Source organism: Podarcis gaigeae, assembly GCF_964106915.1.
Source record: "Podarcis gaigeae genome assembly, chromosome: 3".
In the NCBI taxonomy this organism is placed as follows: domain Eukaryota; kingdom Metazoa; phylum Chordata; class Lepidosauria; order Squamata; family Lacertidae; genus Podarcis; species Podarcis gaigeae.
Genome location: NC_139680.1, coordinates 92,925,402 through 92,946,762, shown reverse-complemented (window position 1 = coordinate 92,946,762; position 21,361 = coordinate 92,925,402). Strand labels below are relative to the sequence as shown.

Genomic DNA, 21,361 nt, shown 5'->3' with positions numbered 1-21,361 from the left:
GTTGGGAAAGATGGAGGGCACAAGGAGAAGGGGATGACAGAGGACGAGGTGGTTGGACAGGGTTCTCGAAGCTACCAGCATGAGTTTGACCAAACTGCGGGAGGCAGTGGAAGACAGGAGTGCCTGGCGTGCTCTGGTCCATGGAGTCATGAAGAGTCGGTCAAGACTAAACAACTAAACAACAACAACAAAGGGTCTAGAGCAGGAACTGGGAAGCATTTTAAGGTTGAGGGCCACATTCCCTCCTGGGCAACCATTTGGGGGCCACATGGCAGTGGTGGTTGAGACTAGAGGCAATAGTGGGCAAAGTAACAAATGTTACTGTAGGCCAGGTTCTACACACACTCGTGCACCCCTCTCTATCAATCTAGGCAAACAATAAACATCATCCCAGAGTTCAAGGGCATTCCAGACTGGCAAAAAACACTTGAGGTACCAAGTAGGGCAGCTGAGGAGTGTGGCTGTGGAGTGTCAAGATAGGCCTGAGGTTCCCCATCCCTGAACTAAGAGCACCCTGTGGCTTAGCAGGACTTTGCCATAAATGGTTGAGAATTTTCCTCTAAAAGTTTTTTATTCAGTGCAATTTACATTTTCAGTTTTCCTCTGAAGTAACATGAATTGTAAGCATACTCTGCTTTTACATAAAAGCTTACACACTAAAGTTGAAACAAAAAAAATCCTTCCAGTAGCACCTTAAAGACCAACTAAGTTAGTACTTGGTATGAGCTTTCGTGTGCATGCACACTTCGAAATGTGCATGCACACGAAAGCTCATACCAAGTACTAACTTAGTTGGTCTTTAAGGTGCTACTGGAAGGAATTTTTTTGTTTTGACTATGGCAGACCAACACGGCTACCTATCTGTAACACTAAAGTTGGTTCATAAGCAAGCTGTGGTCATTCCTGGATGGTGATAGCTTGACCACAATCACCCATGCAAAGGTAAGCTCAAGGTTGGATTACTGCATCGTGAGGACTACCTTTGGGCTTGGTTCAGAGGCTGCACCTGGTGTGTGGCTAACAATCTGCTACTTGGCCAAGTCCAAGGTGTTTGTACTAAAGTATAAGTTAATTAGCTACTTGAGAAACCTCCTTAGCCCTTATATACCCTGTAGATCATTGCAGTTTGTGGGAGAGTTTCTTCGGCAAATTCCAATGATCTCAGAAGCCCACTCCACAGTAACTCGGAAAAAGACTTTCACTGTTGCTGCCCCGTTCTGTGGAAAAGCATTCCTGTCAAGATATGACAGGTACCCACTATCTGTGCTTTCCAGGGACTAAATGAAGATATTTTTCTTCTGATAGGTTTTCCTAGCTGAATAAATGGGTCTTGGCTACAAGTGTATATTCTGTAATGCTTTGTTTTAAATGTATCAACTTTTTGTGTCTGTTTGTAACTTTTCTTTGCTGTTTTTATTGCCTTGAGATGATTTTGTAGAAGGCGATTAGTAAATTGTGATTAATAAGAATATAAAGATGGTAGCAAGTAAATATTTATTTGCAACCATCAGGACACATGGCGTTTTGCAGAGTAGAAGACAGGCCTTTGCCCAGACAAACCTGCAGGCCGAAATTTGACACAGGGAAAACGGAGAGGAGGGCTAAATGAAGAATATGCGATGGTTTCATTTTAACATGTGCTTAGGATGAGTTGGGGAAGGGCCATAGCTCTACGGTACAGTATCTGCTCTGCATGCAGAATGTCCCAATTTCAGTTCCTGGCACCTCCAGGTAGGGTTGAGGAAAAACCACTGCCTGAAACCTGGATAGGCACTGCCAGACATAGAATCATAGAGTTGAATGCCCCCCCCCCCAGCATCACCTAGTCCAACCCGTTGGAATGCAGGAATCTCAGCTAAAGCATCCATGACAGATGGCCATCCAACCTCTGCTTCAAAACCTCCAGGGAATTTTCCAGTCAATGTAGTACTGAGGTTGATGAAGCAATATTCTGATTCAGTATAAATAAGGCAGTTTCCAGTGTTGTAATGAGCTGCAGATGGGAATGTGGGGATTCAACCAAAGGTGTCATGGAAAAGTGGGTTTTGACTATGGATGTGAAGGAAGAGGTGGCATCATGCAGGTGTCTTGGGAGCCAGTTTCAAGTGTTGGGTGGGTAGTTGTGGAGAGAGTGGATTTTGGGGGACATTAAAACATCTGAGGATGGTGGAGCTTGGAGGAAAGAAGGTAATAGGCAGGGATATATCTGGATGTGGGTGGGAAGTGAAGTGGGGAGTGAAGCAAAGGCAGTCTTTGAAAGTAATAACAAATTACTCTGCTGGAACTGGGAGTGAGCAGGAACCTATTGTAGGGAATTAAGGAAGGCTGCAGGGGGCAGGTAAGCCACGCCTAACATAACTGATCAGAAGTCACATACACCATTTAAATGGCAATGCCCATCAACTTGCAGAGGGGCATCAAATATTTTACTGAGGGGGTCAAAAGGACCTTGGCTCCTAGGAGTTGGCTCCTACAAGGAAGAGCGTCATGTGGCCAGACTGAGGCTATTATTTTGGCAAAGTGCAGGATATACATGAGGCAACCAAGCTGAGACAAACATAGGAGAAGATTGGTCATTGCCCAGCTAGACCTGCAATCAAAAGGACTTAAGAGGCATACTGCATCAGGCCAAAGATCCATATAGCTAAGCGTCTTCACATTGGCCAACCCAATGCCTTACAGGAAATCTATAGTCTAAAGCAGGCATGGCCAAACTTGGCCCTCCAGCTGTTTTGGAACTACAACTCCCATCATCCTAGCTAACAGGACCAATAGTCAGGGATGATGGAAATTGTAGTCCCAAAACAGCTGGAGGGCCTGGTCTAAAGGGTCTATCTGATTCTGCCTCGGCTACATTCTTCCATGAGGTGGTACAGCTGTGGAGAGATTTATTGAGTGCTAGATGATCTATCTATGAATTTGATTCACAGGTTTGGTGATTTTCCTCTAGGCACTCTGCTGGCCAGCTATGCCCTTTAATTATAATATATTTACAATGATAGATTCCCTTCCCACCCCCCACCCCCAAAACCCATGTTGCTAAACCAAATTCAGCCTCAGAATTAATGTACTTTTTTTCTCACATGGAGTATTAGAAACCAGTAATGCAGAATAAAATGGGATTTTGGGGGTGGGGGAGAAAGATTAGATTCTTCATGACAGCTCCTGCTGGAGGAAAATGTATATAATTCCCAATATCTTAGTAATCAAAAGAACACTTCTAGTACAGAGCTCGGACAGTGAGGCATGGTAAAATTCTTAATTACTTGGGGAATTACTTTAGTAGTGACATCAAATGAAAACAAGATAAGCTTATTAATGAATTCCAACCAAAGAGCTACTGAACTGAAGATGAAATAGCATAAAATAGGAGGAGGAAGTGATCATTTCATGTAACTGGTTTATGGATGTGTAGTGAAGTGTTTAGCGAAGATTAAGTACTGGAGGGTTTATATCATTAAACTAAAAAATAATAATAATGATATTGCTTCTCTTGCAGAGGCAATATGCCTGCAAACCTGGACTCACTTTGGATTCAAAGTTTAGAATTCTGATCGATTTCTGGACCTGAATATGCTCAGAACCTACTTCTGGCTGTCCTGGTGAATGAGACAAGGTCAGGGGTAACAAGGAGACATGGGGGCCAGGCCACCACATGCATTATGTCAACTTGATTTCAAATAATGCTTGCATAAGGCTTATGAATCATATGAGCATAAGAAGAGTCTGCTGGATCAGGCCAATAGCCCATCTAGTCCAGCATCTCATAGTGGCCAAGAACATGCTTATAGGAAGCCTGAAAGCAGGACCTCACCACCACATCACTTGCCTCACTTGTGGTTCCTAGCAACCATATTCAGTCTGTCTACACTGACTGGCAGCAGTTGTCCCAGATTTAAGGCGGGGGGGGGGCAGGCACTCCAGCCCTATCTAGAGAGGTCACTGGTTGAACCAGGGACCTGATCCTGTCCCACTGAGCTGCGGCGAAACGCCTCGCGCTGCAAGTAGGCCTCTCACACTATATTGTTGTTGTTGTTTAGTCGTGTTGTTTAGTCTTCGTGACCCCGTGGACCAGAGCACGCCAGGCACTCCTGTCTTCCACTGCCTCCCGCAGTTTGGTCAGACTCATGTTTGTAGCTTTGAGAACACTGTCCAACCATCTTGTCCTCTGTCGTCCCCTTCTCCCAGTGCCCTCAGTCTTTCCCAACATCAGGGTCTTTTCCAAGGAGTCTTCTCTTCTCATGAGGTGGCCAAAGTATTGGAGCCTCAGCTTCAGGATCTGTCCTTCCAGTGAGCACTCAGGGCTGATTTCCTTCACAATGGAGAGGTTTGATCTTCTTGCAGTCCGTGGGACTCTCAAGAGTCTCCTCCAGCACCATAATTCAAAAGCATAAATTCTTCGGCGATCAGCCTTCTTTATGGTTCAGCTTTCACTTCCATACATCACTACTGGGAAAACCATAGCTTTTAATATACGGACCTTTGTCCTTTGTTGGCAAGGTGATGTCTCTCTCTCTCTCTCTCTCTCTCTCTCTCTCTCTCTCTCTCTCTCTCTCTCTCTGGTTTTTAACATATCATTTTCAACAGTAATTAAACATACTTTTATATCTTATTCAATTTTCCTGTCTGAAAATTTTCCAATTTCTTAGTATGCATTTCTTATCTTCCCTATTACATTTCAAACTCATAATCAATATCTCTATCTTTTTCTACTTTGTAACACTTCGTATATTTCTCCTTACAAAACTTATTGTAGTTCTACTAGCGTAATTTGTTGATTATAGTTGCTCTTCAAGTAATTCATATACTTCTTCCAATCTTCTGTAAATCTCTGGTCCCGCAGGTTTCGAATCCTTCCTGTCATTTTGTCCAATTCTGCATAGTCCATTAATTTCGCCTGCCATTCTTCTTTTGACGGAATTTCTTCTTGTTTCCATTTCTGGGTTAACAATACGCTTGCTGCAGTTGTTGCATATAAAAACAATTTAACATCTTGCCTATGAATGTCCTGACCTATAATACCAAGTAAAAATGCTTCTGGTTTTTTTAAAAAATGTATATTTCAACATCTTTTTCATCTCAAGGCCTCACACTTTATTGGGTCTGGAAGCGGAAGAGGGAAAGCAGAAGATGACAAGGAAACTTTTCCAAATCAACTGTCCCATCAGCTTTATAAATTTCCGAAGAAGCCAATGGATCAAATATCCCGGGGAGGAAATTGCCCTTCTCCTGAGGCAGCACTTTTTTCTTTTGTTTTAAGAGTTCAGTCGCACACAACGCCATTGTTTTCCCTGCCTGAGCCTACCGATCACGGCTATTGTGCGTCGGTATGTGAAGTGCCTGGTGCAACAGGAAGCCCTGGAAATGGGTGTGTGTGTGTGTGTGTTGTCAACAGCGCCGTTTGGCACAGGATGTTGGACTTCTTGGATCAGCTGCCAAGCCTCGGGAAGCGGACTCTCCCCGCCCGCGGCCCTTTTGTGGGGACACAGGGAGGGCAGGCTGCGGCCTTGGCGCTGGCGCCGCCTATGCGAAAGTGTCCCTTGAGCGCCACCTGTTACTTCTCTCCCGCCGGTCCGGCGCGCGGATCTCCTGCTGCGCGCTCGGCTGAGGGAAAGCAGCAAAGGTGCCTCAGGATCTTCCCCAGCGCCGCCTGCGCATTCTCCGCGGGGCCACCTGCGGGCGCCATGACCGTCGGGGGGACCCGGAGAGCCAACTACCCCCGGCGGGGGCCTGCGGAGGACGAAATCTCTATCCTGGAAAAGGAGGAGGAAGAAGAGGAGGAGGAGGAGAGGAGGCAGACAGCCCCAAGCGGCGACGCTGAGGAGGGGGAGTCCGGCTTCGCCTCCAAGAAAGTCGCCTTCGCCGTCCTCCCGGACAGGTACGAGCCTCTCGGCGGCGCGGGGGACGAGCAGCAGCCCAAAGCCGAGCGAAAGAGCAAGAAGCGCAGGAGGAAGCTCAAGAAATACGGCAAGGTAGGCGGCGAGGGCGGCGGGACGAGGGGCGCCTCAGCCGCTTCGGGCGCCCCGAGGCCCTGCGCGCTCGGCGGATCATCGCGCGCAGGTCCGTTATTCGGGGGTCAGCCTCGCTAGGCGAGTGTCTTGCCCAGCCTCAGCGCCCCGGCTATCGGAGAGGATGAGGGCAGACTTCGGTCATATTATATAATAAAACAAATATTTAAAAATTGCTGGGGGATTTCTGGACGCATCGGATTGTTGAAATGCCTTCACCACACTTCACTAGCACCTTGTTGTCAGAGTGGTAAAAAACTGGATCTCACCCAACCGCGACATAGGCACCTCGAGTTATGTTGCGGGAATGTGGGATATTTGGTCTGAGTGGCGTTCATGCAGGAGGCTGGCTAAGTGAGGCAACCGCCTCAGGCACAGCAGCCAACTCCTAGGGGGTGGAGGTCCCTTAGCCCCCCCCCCAAAATATATATATTTGAGGGTGCCAGGGTCCCCTAAGTTGATGGGCATTGCCATTCACATGGTGTTCATGTGCCATGTCATGCAATGAATTATATGGGGCTGGACTTACCTGGTCTCTCTCAATATTTTATTCAAGTTGGTACCCCTGGCCTCAGGTGACAGGATCCCCGGGGCAACAGATCCTGATGTAGATCTCTATTCCTCCTTTGTTCCTGATGCAGATATTCACTCACCCCTTCTTCCCTGGTGGGCTTGGGTGTGAAAGCGGGGTGTTTTGAGGGCCTAACCAGGCTGGGATAGCTGGCTTGTGGGTTTTTGAGTGTCTGATGTAGATTTTTTTTCAATTTCGTTGTTCTGTATGGGACAATGACAATAAAGATTATCGTATCATTTTCCTCAGGTGCCAAAATGTCTTGGGCTGGCCTTGTGCGCAAGGGTATATGCTTAACCTTTCTGTTCAGATGACTCCTAGAGAACATGTAGAGGGTCCAGGATGGTGCTCAGTTCAGTTCTCTCAGCATTCGTAAGGTCTTCTGTACAGTGATCCAAGACAGCCCTTTCTCGCTTTCAGAGGTCATAGCAACAATCCCAGTTGTTGACATCCTTGTGTGCATGTTCATTGCAAGTCTGAAGCCACCTGCTTTTGAAGGACTGTAGGATGTTGAAGTTGGACGGGATCTTGGAGGTCATCTAGTTTGCTCAGTTTAGGGAATTGGGCATAGCTGTCAACTTTCAGATTTGAAAATAAGGGATCAGCAGCCTCACCTGTCCCTGGGACAGTCTACGGGATATCTAACAATGTGCAGCGGGAAACAGCGCTGGAATAAGGGAATTTCCCGCAAAAAAAGGGGGAAGCTATGGATTTGGGGAAGAATCATTCGAGAAACCACATGGTCAGAGTGGGGCTTTCTAGAGACAAAAAGAGATCTGGGTTGGTTTTGCTGTCTATTGCTCTAATTAGGAAAGATAATCTTGTAGTAGCTGTGGGACACTGGTTTTATATGGTTTTATAAAAGGAAATAGGGATGCGGGTGGCGCTGTGGGTTAAACCACAGAGCCTAGGACTTGCCAATCAGAAGGTCGGCGGTTCGAATCCCCACAACGGGGTGAGCTCCCGTTGCTTGGTCCCAGCTCCTGCCAACCTAGCAGTTCAAAAGCACGTCAAAGTGCAAGTAGATAAATAGGTACCGCTCTGGTGGGAAGGTAAACGGCATTTCCATGCGCTGCTCTGGTTCACCAGAAGTGGCTTAGTCATGCTGGCCACATGACCTGGAAGCTGTACGCCGGCTTCCTCGGCCAGTAAAGTGAGATGAGCGCCGCAATCCAGAGTCGGCCACGACTGGACCTAACGGTCAGGGGTCCCTTTACCTTTACCTATAAAAGGAAATAAAAGAATGGACCATGAAGATAAGGAGACTTTTTGTGTTAAAATGCACACACAGAGAGGCCAGGTGTTTGTTTGTGGCTAAAAGATATCTCAAACCCAGATTAAGTTGTGCAAAATAACAGCCACTCTCTACATTCGCTATCATAAAGTGAAGTGAAATTTCTTCCCTTGTCATGTTAAGGTTCCAGCACAACAGCCAGCCTGTGCAAATAAAAAAATATTTTGACCTGAAGTCAAAAAGACAATAATGAGGGTGGTTGGGGGAGGGTGTTTCATAAACTATGTACCTCAGTGGAAAAGACTGTCTTTTCTGTTATACTTCCATGGATGGAGGAGGGTCTCTAATGCTCATCTAAGAGCAAGGTCATGAGCGAGAGGCGATTCTTGAGGTACTTCGTTGCTCTCCTGTTGTTATTGGATTGCAATTCTCATCAGCCCCAGCATGGCCAGTGGTCAGGGATGAAAGCAGTTGTAACCCAACCATATCAGCAGAGCCACGGGTTCCCTACCCATCTCTTAGGGCTTTGTAAGTTAAAATCAGCACTCCACATTGGAGTTTGATGAGGACTAAGTTAAGAATCCCATAATGGCTAAAAGTATTGAAATAGGCAAATCTTCATCCATATATAGATGTCATCGCGTTGTATACAAAAATACAAATATCCATTCAATATTAAAACAAACAATAAAAACTGAGGCAAAAAACCAAAACATAAACATATGAAGAAATAAACCAGAAACTTATTCAAGTGGCAAAAACACTATGGTAGATTTTCAATGGCTTGGCAGATAAAATAACTGCTCTATTTTTCACACTTCCTTTCAGGATGAAAAAGAAAACATGCAAAGTATACATGCTGTGGAAATGATTGAATCAAGTGCAACTATATAAAATTGCCTTTGGCAAGTCACTGTGATGAGACCTGGTTACAAATCTGAATTGGGTGGTTGTAGGTACAAAAGAGATAATAAAAAACGCATTGGTGTAGCAGTTGTGTATCAATGAAAGATAGCCATAATTTCTCTTTGTTGGTGCTCCAGTGAAAATCTGGCAGGATGTATGACACAGTGGCATCCTGCATCTGAGCCATTTTCAGTGTTCTCTAAAAATGTGGATTTATTAATTTTTTTATAAAAAATCATTTAGCTTATTTCATTTCAAGTTTTGATCATTAAAAGCTTAGCTGCTTATTTTTCAGATGCCTGATTAATATAGCTGAATTCCTGTCCTCATAATTAATAACAGTTAATTTTGTTATAATTAATGCAGCAGCTGGTCTTAGATAGTTGACAGCAACACTATTTAAAACAGTCGTGGGGGGGGGGAATCTCATTAAAGAAGAAAAGGGTCTAATAAATGCCGAAACCAAAATTCTTGTGATAATAAAATTAATAGTAGTAATTTGATTCCTTACTTGCCCTTCATCAAATGGTCCCAGTGTGGGTCACACCAATATAAAAACACAATATTAAAATCTATTAAAACAAAGTACAATAAAAAGAATAGGGTGGATCCTATACAATATATGCATGTGTGTATCAGGTGACAAAGTGGTAGGAGACAAGAATGTTCATTTTCCTTGTAACCGTGCTATCCTGAATGCAATCAGTTGTTTAAATTTGTACACTAAAAGTTTATTGTTTTAAATTCCATTTTGTTTTAGTTATTTAGAAAATTTTGTATCACTTCCTTCACTAAAAAGCAAACTCAAGTAGGGTCACAATCAGATAAAAACAATACAAAACTAGTCAATAAAACTATCTCAAGCCTGAATAGTAATATTTATTTATTTAATTATAAAATATGTATGCCTCTTGTCAAAACCGCTAATTGGTTTACTTGCTTTTGGAGGAAGGGCATGATTAGATAATTACATTATAGTTATCAATAAAAGCAGAAGTTAAAGACAAGCTGGCCTAAACTATCAAAGTATACATAAAATCAGTGGTTTGAAGTACTGTACACCTTTTTTAAAAAGCCTATTAAAATGCATGACAACCTTACATATGTGGGTGGGCTTGCCTAAGCAACAAATAATTTAGTAGGCATTAAAAACAATACAATGAAGGCACCTGCTTCATATCAATGGGTAAGGAGTTAAAAAATGTAACTGCTGCTGAAAATTCAGTTCCCTACCAGTGCAGGACAAATATTTTGTGGTACTTGTAAAAGCGTTAGTTCCTCAAAGTGGTTGAATGGACATGTATGGGGTAAGGGGATCCCTGAAGTAAGCTCATTCTGTATCTGTACCAGGTGGCTCAATATCTCAAAACCCTTCTGATGAATTTGTTCAGCTGATGCCAATAGTTGAACCATGTTGGTGCCAATCATGCCTCAAGGGAAGAACATGTCACATTCAAGGTGCCATCACTGAGAAGGCCCTGTCTCAAGCTAAAGCACCTAAGGTTTTCTTAGTGATAGAGTGACAAGAAGGACCTTCCTGACAAATCTTAAATGCCCAGGCAGGACAATGCCAAGGGAGGTGCTTCTTTAGATAACTGGGTCCTAACTCATTCAGGGAAGCATTAAAACCTTGATTTGGGCTCTCTCTCTTGTCTGTCTGTCTGCCCCACCCCTTCAACACTCTCCTCAAAATCCAAGTCTTTCTACAAGGCTTAAAAACCTCTTAATCCATCTTCCTGTAGCGAAGTATTAAGTGCGTTAACCTGCTTTTGCTCACACATTTGCTTCTCTCTCCAAACCCCATTTTTCCCCCCCTGTTGCCTATTTAGATTGCAAATTACTTGGTAAAAGGGATCTGATTTTTCCCCCCTTATGGAACTTCATGTAGACAGATAGGTGAGGCATAATACATTCCTCTGTTTATAGTGCCCCGGATGTGAATGCTGTTGTTTCTGTAGGCAAAACAACACACAGAAAATAAGGAGTATCAGTGACTGGCTACTAACTCTGATGGCTGTGCTATTAACCTTCACTGTTGGAGGCAGCATACTTCTGAATGCTGGCAGCAGGGAAACGGCAGAAGATGGATAGTGTTGTTGTGCCCAGCTGCTGCTTTCGGGCTTCCTATGGGCATCTGGTTGTTAGAGCAGGATGCTGCACTAGGTGGGCGTGGGCCACTGGCCTGATCCAGAAGAGGCCTCTTAGCAGGTTTGAGGGAGTTCATAACCAGGTTTGAGAATTAAATATCTATATATCCTTGGATAAAAGGTGAAGGACACTCCTCCCTGCAAAGAACCTAGTGAGGACTGAGAGTGCTGCTCAGTGGCTACAGAATGCTGGTTGGTTGACTGTTGACTGTTGGGAGGGGACAAGGGGAAATTGAGTGGCTGGAATCCTGAAAAAAGAGTGCAGCATTTTGTTGCAGGTTCCACTTATAAGTACGTAATAACAAGTTTATGTTCATGCGATCTTCTTTGGGTAATTCTTGTGGCAGAATGCTGCTCTTGCAGCACAAACAGAATTGTCTTTGAAAAAACAAATAACAAGTTAAATCCAGTGAAAGAGCCTGTTGGATTTCACCTCCCCCCTTTCCTTTTCCTTTTCCCTTTCCCTTTTAAGAAGAAACCAGTCCTATCTGAGCTGAAGCCAGCATTCCTGTAGATCAAAAGAGAGACCTGCCATTTCAGTCTGTAAAATACTCTAAGCTAATCCACGTGACAAATGCTTTGCATCTCTTTGTGCCGCATTTCTTCGCTTGGCATCCTTACTTTGACAATGTTCCAATTAGCAAGAAGTGTGAGGTTCGTTTCCCACCCTCCGCAACAGAGACAAAGAGATAAAATAATAGACCTCCCTTCCGTTCTGTGTCCGACTGCATCAGCATTAACACTTTGCTGCTGGTTTGCTGCAAGAGTTTTACCACTGAAAATACTACTCTTGCTGTTTATTTATTTACTAATTCATTGTACGTATACCTGTCCTTTTAAGAACATAGGAAGCTGCCTTATACTGAATCAAACCATTGGTCCATCTTGCTCAGTCTACAATGACTATCAGGGGCTCTCCAGGGTTTCAGCACTACCTGGGGATTGAACCTGCGAACTTCTACATGCTCTGCCATTGGAATTACCAGTCTTTCCCCCATAACAACCCTTTTCTGCAAGGAGGTCAAGGTGGCCAGTGTGGTGTAGTGGTTAGAATGTTGGACTAGGACCTGGGAAACTAGGGTTCAAATCCCCACTCAGCTAGGAAGCTCACTGGGTGACCTTTGGCCAGTCACTGTCTCCCAGCCTAATTTACCTCACACGGTGGTTGTGAGGAGAAAATGGAGAGGTGGGGAGAGCCATGAATGTCACCTTGAACTCATTGGGATATAAATGACCCTTTCCCTTTTTATTCTTACAACAACCCTGTGAAGTAGGTTACTCTGGCCCAAGTGACTGGTCCAAGGTCATTCAGTCAGGGACAATGGCCATAGGTTCCCTATTCCTGGACAAAATAGTAAGCATCAGGTTGTCTGTGGAAATTTCATATATTGTATGACTCAACTGAAAGGATGATTAGCTCATGTGTTGGTGCTGATAAGTCTTGTATATAAGATCCAACATGCAGCAGTCATGTCACCTTTAAAGCACATTTGAAACACATTCTTTTCCTCAAAGAATCATGGGCATTGTAGTTTACCCCTCAAAGAGTTACAATTCCAGTAACCCTTAACAAAGTGCAGTGCCAAGAATTCTTTGAGGGAGCAAATGTGCTTCAAATGTGATTTAAAGGTATAATGTGTGTACACAGGGAGTTTGATGGCCATGATTTGTTGTCTGTGTCATTGGTACAGGTTTCGGTGAGACTTTCACATCCCGCCTCTTAAATATTGCTTCATCATGCATAGGAAATGAACACAAAGGTCATGCTGTATGTTTGTGTTGGAAAGTACCTTGAACCCTGTTGAAATCAGGGCTCCATTGTTTTGGCCAAGGTCCATGCATTTTATGACACAATCTCTGCCAGGCCCAATGAAACAAAAGAGGTGAAGTAATTTGGCCAAGGCTAGATAGAGGATGAGACAATGATGTCCTCTATGTGACCACCTCTGTTGGTGGCTTTCCAGCTTCATCTTTCTCTTCCTTGAACAGGAATTTATTCTGATCTTGCACCAATGACTTAACGCAATTCTAAGCATTTGACAGGGAGTTGGCTGCACCAGTGCATTTTAAAGAGGTGTGATTGTGCAACTATTTGTAGGCCCTATCACAGAGATGGGAAACTCTGAACCTTCCAGATAATGTTGGATTACAACTCCCATCAGCCCAGCCAACATGGCCTGTGGTCAGGGATGATGGAATTTGTAGTCCAACAACTAGAGGGTCATAAGTTCAATCACTTCCCAGCCTTACGTTTGCTGCTGCAGCAAGTTTTAGAATTACAGTGGTACCTCAGGTTAAGTACTTAATTCGTTCCGGAGGTCCGTACTTAACCTGAAACTGTTCTTAACCTGAAGCACCACTTTAGCTAATGGGGCCTCCCACTGCTGCCGCACCGCCGGAGCAAAATTTCTGTTCTCATCCTGAAGCAAAGTTCTTAACCCAAGGTAATATTTCCGGGTTAGCGGAGTCTGTAACCTGAAGCGTCTGTAACCTGAAGTGTATGTAACCCGAGGTACCACTGTAGTTTGGACCAAAGGGCCAAAATTTAGCCACTTCATAGAATTGAAGAGTTGGAAAGGACCCTGAGGGTCAACTATTTCAACCGCCTGCAGTACAGGAATCAGCTAAAACATCCCTGACAGATGGCCATCCAACCTCTTCTTAAAAACCTCCAATGAAGGAGAATCCACCATCTTCCAAGGGAGTCCATTCCACTGCCAAACAGCTCTTACCATCAGAAAGTTCTTCCCAATGTTTAGTTGGAATCTCATTGTTTATAACTTGAAGCCACTGGTTTGGGTCCAACCCTCCAGAGAAAGAGAGAGCAAGCTTTCTCCATCTTGCATGTGACAGCCATTTAGATATTTGAAGATAGCTATTATATCTCCTCTCAGTCTCCTCCTATCCAGGCTAAACATACCCAACTGCAATTCCTCATAATGTGACCTTGATAATCCTGGTAGCCCTCCTCTGCACACGTTCCAGCTTGTCAATATCCTTCTTAAATTGTAGTGCCCAGAACTAGACACAGTTCCCCAGAGTGGTATACTCAAGGCGAAATGGAGCGGAACTATTACGTCCCTTGATGAGGACCCTATAGTTCTGTTTATGCAGCCTAGAATAGCATTAGCTTTTGATAATTAATGTGGTATCCTAGTGTTTTGAATGTATAGTGTGGATATGACCAAGTCTTTATTCAGACTCACTCAACAATCCACAAGTAAGTTTTTCCTGAGTACGAAATGATGAATGAGCCCATGGTGATAGATAGCTGGTGTTGTGTAATCTAGTACTTGAGGCAATCTCAGTCTAAAGGAAATAGCTTGAATTCCAGGGAGTCTCATACACTCCTCCAGCACCAAGTATTTGCTGCAAAAACAGCATAGCAGCCTCCAGCTTCCAGTGAGGTTTTGTTTCATTTGTCCCAGCATGAATCTGGGGGAGCTGCCTTTTGTTATTTTTAATGTCTTTTCAACCCTCTATTCCTTAAGGCTTGTTATGTTATAAAATAAAGGCAACAACTTTACCTATCTAAATAAAGGCTTTTTCAAAAAGCTGATAGTCATAGATTCATATAAAAAGAAAGAGTCTAAAGGGAGCAGTGCGACAATGATATCCAATTAAAAGTAGAACACCATTACAACAAATTACTAAAAAAAATCAACAAAATTTAAGTGAACACAAAGGTCACCAATATTCAAAAATATTGAATATTGCAAAGCTGATGACATTAGCTCCTAGCAAAACCAAACAAACCAAAGACCAGAAAGTCCCCATTGCTTTATTTTGGAAGCAGCTTCCTTAGGCAGTAGCAGATACCTTGGTAGAGTGGTAGTACTCACCTGACCCCATGAGTTGTCAGGAGAAGGGGAGGAAGGTAGGGATGATGGCATAGTGCAAATGCACCAGTGGAGCCAATCTAGCACTCCTGCTGAAGAGTGGTGCAAGGCAGGTGGAAACAGTCATTCCCTGATGGCCAACATGGTCTCTCTTTCCCCTCCCTCACATTCTTCCTCTTCTCAGATTTTAATGGAGTTCTGAGGCGCTTGATGTGCCTTCATAAAGGGGTGCAGGCAGTGTAAAGAAAGTGGTTTTGGTGAGAAGGAAATGGAGGTAGGTGGGGGTTGCATTGTATATTTTCTGTTTGGGTTTACATTATTTGTAAGCTGTTTTGAGAACCCTTTGAGGTATAAGGCAGGAAAGGAATGTCCGTATGTGTGCATATATATGTACGTAGGTTGGTCAACGAAAGTGATATAATATAGAGGAATTGCATGGAAAACAAAGCCTGAATGTGATAAATGCTGGCTCTGACCACTTTCAAAAGTCACATTCAGATGAAATCAGTATGGTATCCAGGACCAGCCCAATACATTTTGACACCTGAGGCAAGCCACAAATTAGTGCCCTGCTCCCCAGCAGAGTAGAATAGGTAAGTGGAGATCTACATTAGAAACCAGGGCAAGGGGGATAAAAATCTATATCAGAACCTGCTGCTCCTGTGGATCCCTGCACCTGAGATGATCGCCTCACCTTGTCTCACGTGTGAGCTGGCCCTTGTTACAAATGTATCCTGCTCCCCGCCCCAAGGAACTAAGGGGCTGCACCCCATATCATTAACCAGTAACTCTGTGTGGTAGTGTAGGCTGAGAGATGGTGGCCAGCTCCACAGTGAGCTTCATGGCTAAGTAGGGATTCAAACCCCGGTCTCCCAGATCTGAGTACACCACTCTTTCTAGTACAGTGGTACCTCAGGTTAAGTACTTAATTCGTTCCGGAGGTCCATTCTTAACCTGAAACTGTTCTTAACCTGAAGCACCACTTCAGCTAATAGGGCCTCCTGCTGCCGCTACACCGCCACAGCATGATTTCTGTTCTCATCCTGAAGCAAAGTTCTTAACCCGAGGTACTATTTCTGGGTTAGCGGCGTCTGTAACCTGAAACATATGTAACCTGAAGCATATGTAACCCGAGGTACTACTGTACACTGCACTGGCTTTCCTATACCTTGTGACCAGAAAGCATTGTGAGAACAGCCTCACTCAAATAATATTTTTTTTGTAGCTGAAAATAAATGTAAAAATATGTGTGGTGTAATGGTTAGTGTTGGACCAGGACCTGGAAGACAGGGGTTCAAATTTCAACTCAGATATGAAGTTCACTGGGTGACCTTGGGCCAGTCACAATCTCTCAGCCTAAACTACTTTACAGGGTTGCTGTGAGATTAAAATGGAGAGGTTGGGAGACCCATGTATGACACCTTGAGGAAACGTGGGGTATATGTTGTCACTTTCTTGAGTATGTCCTGCTCTTCAGTAGTGTTCTCTGTTCTTTTCTTCTAGAATGTGGGCAAAGCACTGCAAAAAGGATGCCGTTATCTGGTACTCGGTCTGCAGGGATTAGCTAATGCCTACTCATCTCCTCTTGGAGTGGCTGTTTCAATAGCTACGGCATTTCGTTAAGACTTGCAGCCTGCCACATTTGGGTTGAAGACGGGAGGAACAGTCGTTGAAGCACCTGGCCAAATTTCCCTTTCGCTGAAACTTCGTCTTCAGAAATGTCTCCCAACTCAGCACCAAGAAAGAAAAAATAGAAAAGATTGATGGCTCATTTGCTGCTCTGGACTTGAGTAGTTCTCTGACAAGTGCTTTGATCAACAGAATGAGTAAGGCCAAAAGAACAAAACGTTGATTAGCTGGGCTAGCTTTAGAAATATAGTAATTGTGTGTCAACCACTCACCAGCATGATTGGCCCAAGACAATTGGCCACCTGAGGCAAGTATGGCACCCCACCTCCCATTCCATGTGCAAAATCCAACTGGATTGTCAACTGAATGAACATTGGTGGCAGGACAGTGTCCCCCACCACACATGAGGCCTGAGAAGTATAGGGCAGACTATGCGACATGCACAACTCTGTCCTTCAACACCTCACCTCCATTCCTCACCCCTTGAGGCAGCCACCTTTGCCTAACAGTGGTGATTGGTGTCCACTGGGACTGCTGGCGTGTAAGGCAGGAGGCCAACAGTAGGTGGAGCCAGAGCCAATGACAGGCACAACCACATTCAATGATAGGCAAAGTCAATTAATTCTAATTTTGTCCCTATCCTCCTCCTTGCTGAGTTCTGCATAGGAAACACTGAAGCTAAGGAGGAGGAAGCTGAAAGCCAGTTACATCTTTTGGACCAATTATAATGGAAAAAAGCAGGGAGATGGAGGTTGACTGAAGGTAAACTGAAGTTGGTGCGGTAGTGCCCCATTCAACCCAATGGACCAGACTGTACTACCGCCTATTAGTTGGGCTGGCCTTGACAAAAGCAAAATCTGTGGGCAAAGAAAAGGACAGCATGTAGGAAGAAATGGAGGTAGAGTGACAGGTAAATGAGACACATAAAAGGAAAACAAAGAGAGGATGTTTTCATAATTCTGGTCAGGCCTTAGTAATGCTGCATGGTGGGCTGGTGTTCCACAGAGGCAGGAAAAGCTGCATCTGTGGAATGTCTGTATCCGAGATTGGGAACTTCTGGATGTTGTTGGACTACAACTCCCATCATCCCTGACCACTGGCCATGCTGGCTGGGGTGGATGGGAATTGGAGTCCAACAGTATCTGCAGAGCCACAGGTTACCCATCCCTGGTCTACATGTTAGAGCATGCAGGAGCAACAGCAGAAGCAGGCAAAGACCAGAAAAGATGGACGAAAAGGGGGAATTGGGAAGAGAAATTATTTGACAAAATGAGAACTTGAGGACATTATTGCATTGGCTCCATCACGTAGCCAAGCATCTTGCAATCAGTTCCAGATACCTTGGGAGTCCTGGTTCTCAGCTGGAGAATTGTGAGAGCCCTGTGGGTAGGGTAATCTCTCTTAAGGGAAGGGAACATTTCTGCAAGCCACGCCCGCTTTCACCAGCCTTGTCTCATGCCCGCCTTCAGTGGCTGAAATGTGTTTTTGAGGGCAGATAATTAGTCTCATTTGCTTGGATAGAGGATAGAGGCAGGGGTGTGTGTATAAACTAGCCTGTGGTACAAAGGTAACATTTACATTCATTGCTCTGCCTGCTTTTGCCTCTGGCCCTGCCTACCACTGTCATGCAGCCCCCAGAAGGCTGCCCAGAAGAGCTGAACAATTTCCCCCACCACTGTGCTAATTTCACACCATGCGTACTTTTATAAACCTCTATTAAAGGTGTGGGAAACCTTTGGTCCTTCAGATGTGGCAGAACTATGACTCCCATCAGCCTCAGCAAGCATGTCTCAGTAGCTAAGACTTTATGGGAGCTGTAGTTCAGCAGCATCAGGTTAGAACGTGAGACCATAAGATGATCCTGCAGGATCAGGACATCCGGTTGTCACAGTGCCCAGCCAAGCTGCTTATGAGAAGCTCTCAAGCAAGACCTGAGCCCAAGAGTATTCTCGTCTCCTGTGGTCTCCAGCACTGGTATTTGGAAGCATTAGTGCCTTCAGCTCTGGAGGCAGAGCACAGCTGCCATAGCTAGGATGCATCTATAGCCCTTTCACAGAATTAAGAATCTAATCCTCTTTCAAACCCATTTAAATTGGTGGCCATCACTGCGAGCGAGTGCCATAGTTTCTGTGTTTATTTTTAAAAATATGTCCTGAATTTTCCAACATTCATCTTCATTGTATGTCCATGAGTTCTAGCATTATAAAAGAGGTTCTCCACACCTGCTCTGTTATGTAATTTCCCTGCCACTACTCTTCAGTAGACTTTAATTCTTCTTCTGTATCACCTGCTTGACCTGTGACTGTAGGTCAGGGGTGAGGAATCTTCAGCCCACATGCCTACTTAGACCTAGTTAGGCCTCCTCTCATGGCCCCCAAGGCCATTTTGGCCAAGCCACACCCACCTGCCCTACCCTTGACTTCATATATGTCATCAGTTGTGGGGCAGATGAAGACCTGGCTCAGCTGAAAGGGGGTTTACAGGTACCGCGGATGGGTGGTCCTACTTGGGTCTTGTGAAGCACCTCGCAAAATGCTCCTGAAGAGCCCTGCAGGCAGAAATGGGCCATCTGGTGCCATGATGACAGATGATTCATAAGTGAGTGTCTCCCACCTGTCTGTCTGCAGAAGCTCCTAGGTTCACTCTCCAGCATCTCCAGGTGAGGCTGGGAAAGACTGAAACTTTGGAGAGCCACCACTAGTCAGTGTAAATAAATAATACCAAGCTGGATGAGCAATTGGTCCATCTCAGTATAAGGTGGCTCCTTATGATCTGATTGTCCTGGGACCATGTGGCTTCTGACAGCATTGCAAATGACAATTCTTGTTCTATTGGTGGTGCAGAGGGCCACTTTACAGCCTCACTAGTCTAGGGCAGTTCATGTGGCACTCAATGGCATTTTTGGCAGAGAAATCAGGGCAGAAATAGAAAGTAGCCTCAGCAATCTTTCTTTGCAGCTAGAATGCTACACCTAGGATTACAAAGCTGGTGGGAGGTGTGTAAGACATCTGTATGGCACGCAAAATTTTGCCCCATTTGTTGGGTACTAGATGTTGCCTTGGCACAGCTCTCTGTTTATCCTGCTCCAGTCAAAGCAGCTGTAGACAATCAAGCAGCCTGTGTGTATAGGACAGAAGTATCTGTCATGGTGTTTAATAAAACTCATCTTCCTGGAATGCCCTAGGCACCAAGAGTAAGAGCTCAGATGAATATCTCACTGGAAAAAGCATTAAGCTGGCTCGCTGGGTTTAACCTTATGGATGGAAATCTCTGAAAGCTGCCATTTAAAGAATTATCTTGTCCAATGTTGACAGAAGAATCAAGCCTTTGCATTCCTGAAATGATATCTTTCTACCTAGGTAATAGTTAATTTTGATACGTTTTATATATACCTTCTGAGCTTTACAGAATTCATTCAAGAATACTTGCTTTTTTAAAGAAATACAGTATGCTTTAAAGCTGGTTGTTATTTTGTTTTACTTAATATTAATGAACCTACTAACAAGTAAGCTGATGTACTAAGATAAATTAAATAGATTTAACCAGAGTGCAATTTGTGTGTAATCTGCTTTTGATTTTCCAAACATTCTCTACTATTAATCTTGTCTTGTGGACAAGCCTGGACTTAACCTTCCAGGCATCCTTTACCTTTACCTTACGTACTATTAATTCAGAACTGGTGTGCGAATAGCCCATAAGGTAAGATCTCTGTAACAACTTCCTATAAAGTGGGATGTCTTCTGTGAATCACAATTATTTGTTCATTAATTTAGAGCATTTTCACCCAGTTCTCCAGCTAAAAAAGGGGATAGGGGAGGAAGAGGAAAGCAAGCAAACTCAAGATACCAATTCTAGAAGTTACAAGCAAGATTCATACAATGACCAGGTGAATGGAAACAGTTCTGAGGAAGCAAGGAGTCTCTTAGTAGAGTTGATGGAGAGACTTTGCTTCCCTCTGCTGTTGCTGGATGACAGTCAAGAACGTAAATAGAGACAGCTGGGTCAGGCCAATGGACCATCTAGTCCAGCATCCTGTTCCCACAGTGGCCAGCTATAGGAAACCCACAAGCAGGGCCTGGGGGCAAGAGCATCCCCACCCACCTTCACCCCCTGGTATCAAGAAGCATTCTGCCTCCAGCTGTGACTTCCATTAGTACAGTTCTGGACTACTTAGTATAGGCAGTTCATGATTTATATAAAGCACCTAAAATCCTGGGTACTGGACAAAAGGGAGGAAGAAGGAGATCGTTTACACAGATAAGGTTGCATAGTTGCCTGATTTTTGCTCCAGAGAAATCTAGTCTTCCATTGTTTTTAAATAAAGCAGGGATGGCTAACCTGTGGCCCTCCAGGTGTTATTGGACTACAACTTGATCACCTTCTGTGAACTCCATGGGAATTGGAGTCCAGCGACTTATGGAGGGTCAGAATTAAAGAATGTATCCTCCCCCCCGCATGATGCTAAGGATATATTAGAAAACATGCTGTAAGTGTCTATGTATGAATAGATGGTATACCCATGATCCAGAACATCTGTACCATTTAATATCATGGCTTAGTCCCAAAGAGACAAGCAGCTTTTGCTTGGTAAGGGTATTGAGAATCTTGTGTTGTAGATCCCTAGACCCCTTCACAGAACTGCATTTTCCAAAGTTAGCTATTAAGCCTATGGATGTAGATACGCCAATGACATGGCACTGCTTCTTTTATAGTTATTGTGTTCTCTATCCCCTGCTGATTTCTGCAAGGTGGACAGTATCCCAGGGCATTTTTATCAGAACTCTTGGCACCTTCGTAGTCCATCTAAGTTCCCCATTACTGTTTGTATGTGGGGCTCCAGCATTACATTATAGCCAGTGGGCAGCTGTCACACTGAAATATGTTGATAGGAATAAATGGCAGGCTGTCAAAAATCTTAAAGGGAATCGATACAAGTAACGTGTTAAGGGGGGGGGGACTGTTGACACTATAACGCTTTTTATTTATTTACCATATTTTTCGCTCTATAAGACGCACCAGACCACAAG

At 44.3% G+C, this 21,361-nt stretch overlaps 1 protein-coding gene across 1 annotated transcript; it reads left to right on the top strand.

The window, feature by feature from the left end:
- Positions 1 to 5,399: 5,399 nt before the first annotated feature.
- LOC310841966 (required for drug-induced death protein 1) lies at positions 5,400 to 19,887 on the top strand. Its single transcript, XM_083733755.1, has 2 exons — positions 5,400 to 5,972; positions 16,209 to 19,887. Exons 1-2 carry the CDS (start codon positions 5,412 to 5,414, stop codon positions 16,326 to 16,328), a joined length of 681 nt encoding a protein of 226 aa, XP_083589881.1. The 5' UTR covers positions 5,400 to 5,411; the 3' UTR covers positions 16,329 to 19,887.
- The last annotated feature ends 1,474 nt before the right edge of the window (positions 19,888 to 21,361 follow it).

Excerpts from the sequence above, each read along its gene's own strand:
- LOC310841966 (XM_083733755.1), top strand. The coding sequence starts at position 5,412 with ATGTTGGACTTCTTGGATCAGCTGCCAAGCCTCGGGAAGCGGACTCTC. Across the intron at positions 5,973-16,208 it reads AGCTCAAGAAATACGGCAAG|AATGTGGGCAAAGCACTGCA; the intron begins GTAGGCGGCGAG and ends CTTTTCTTCTAG.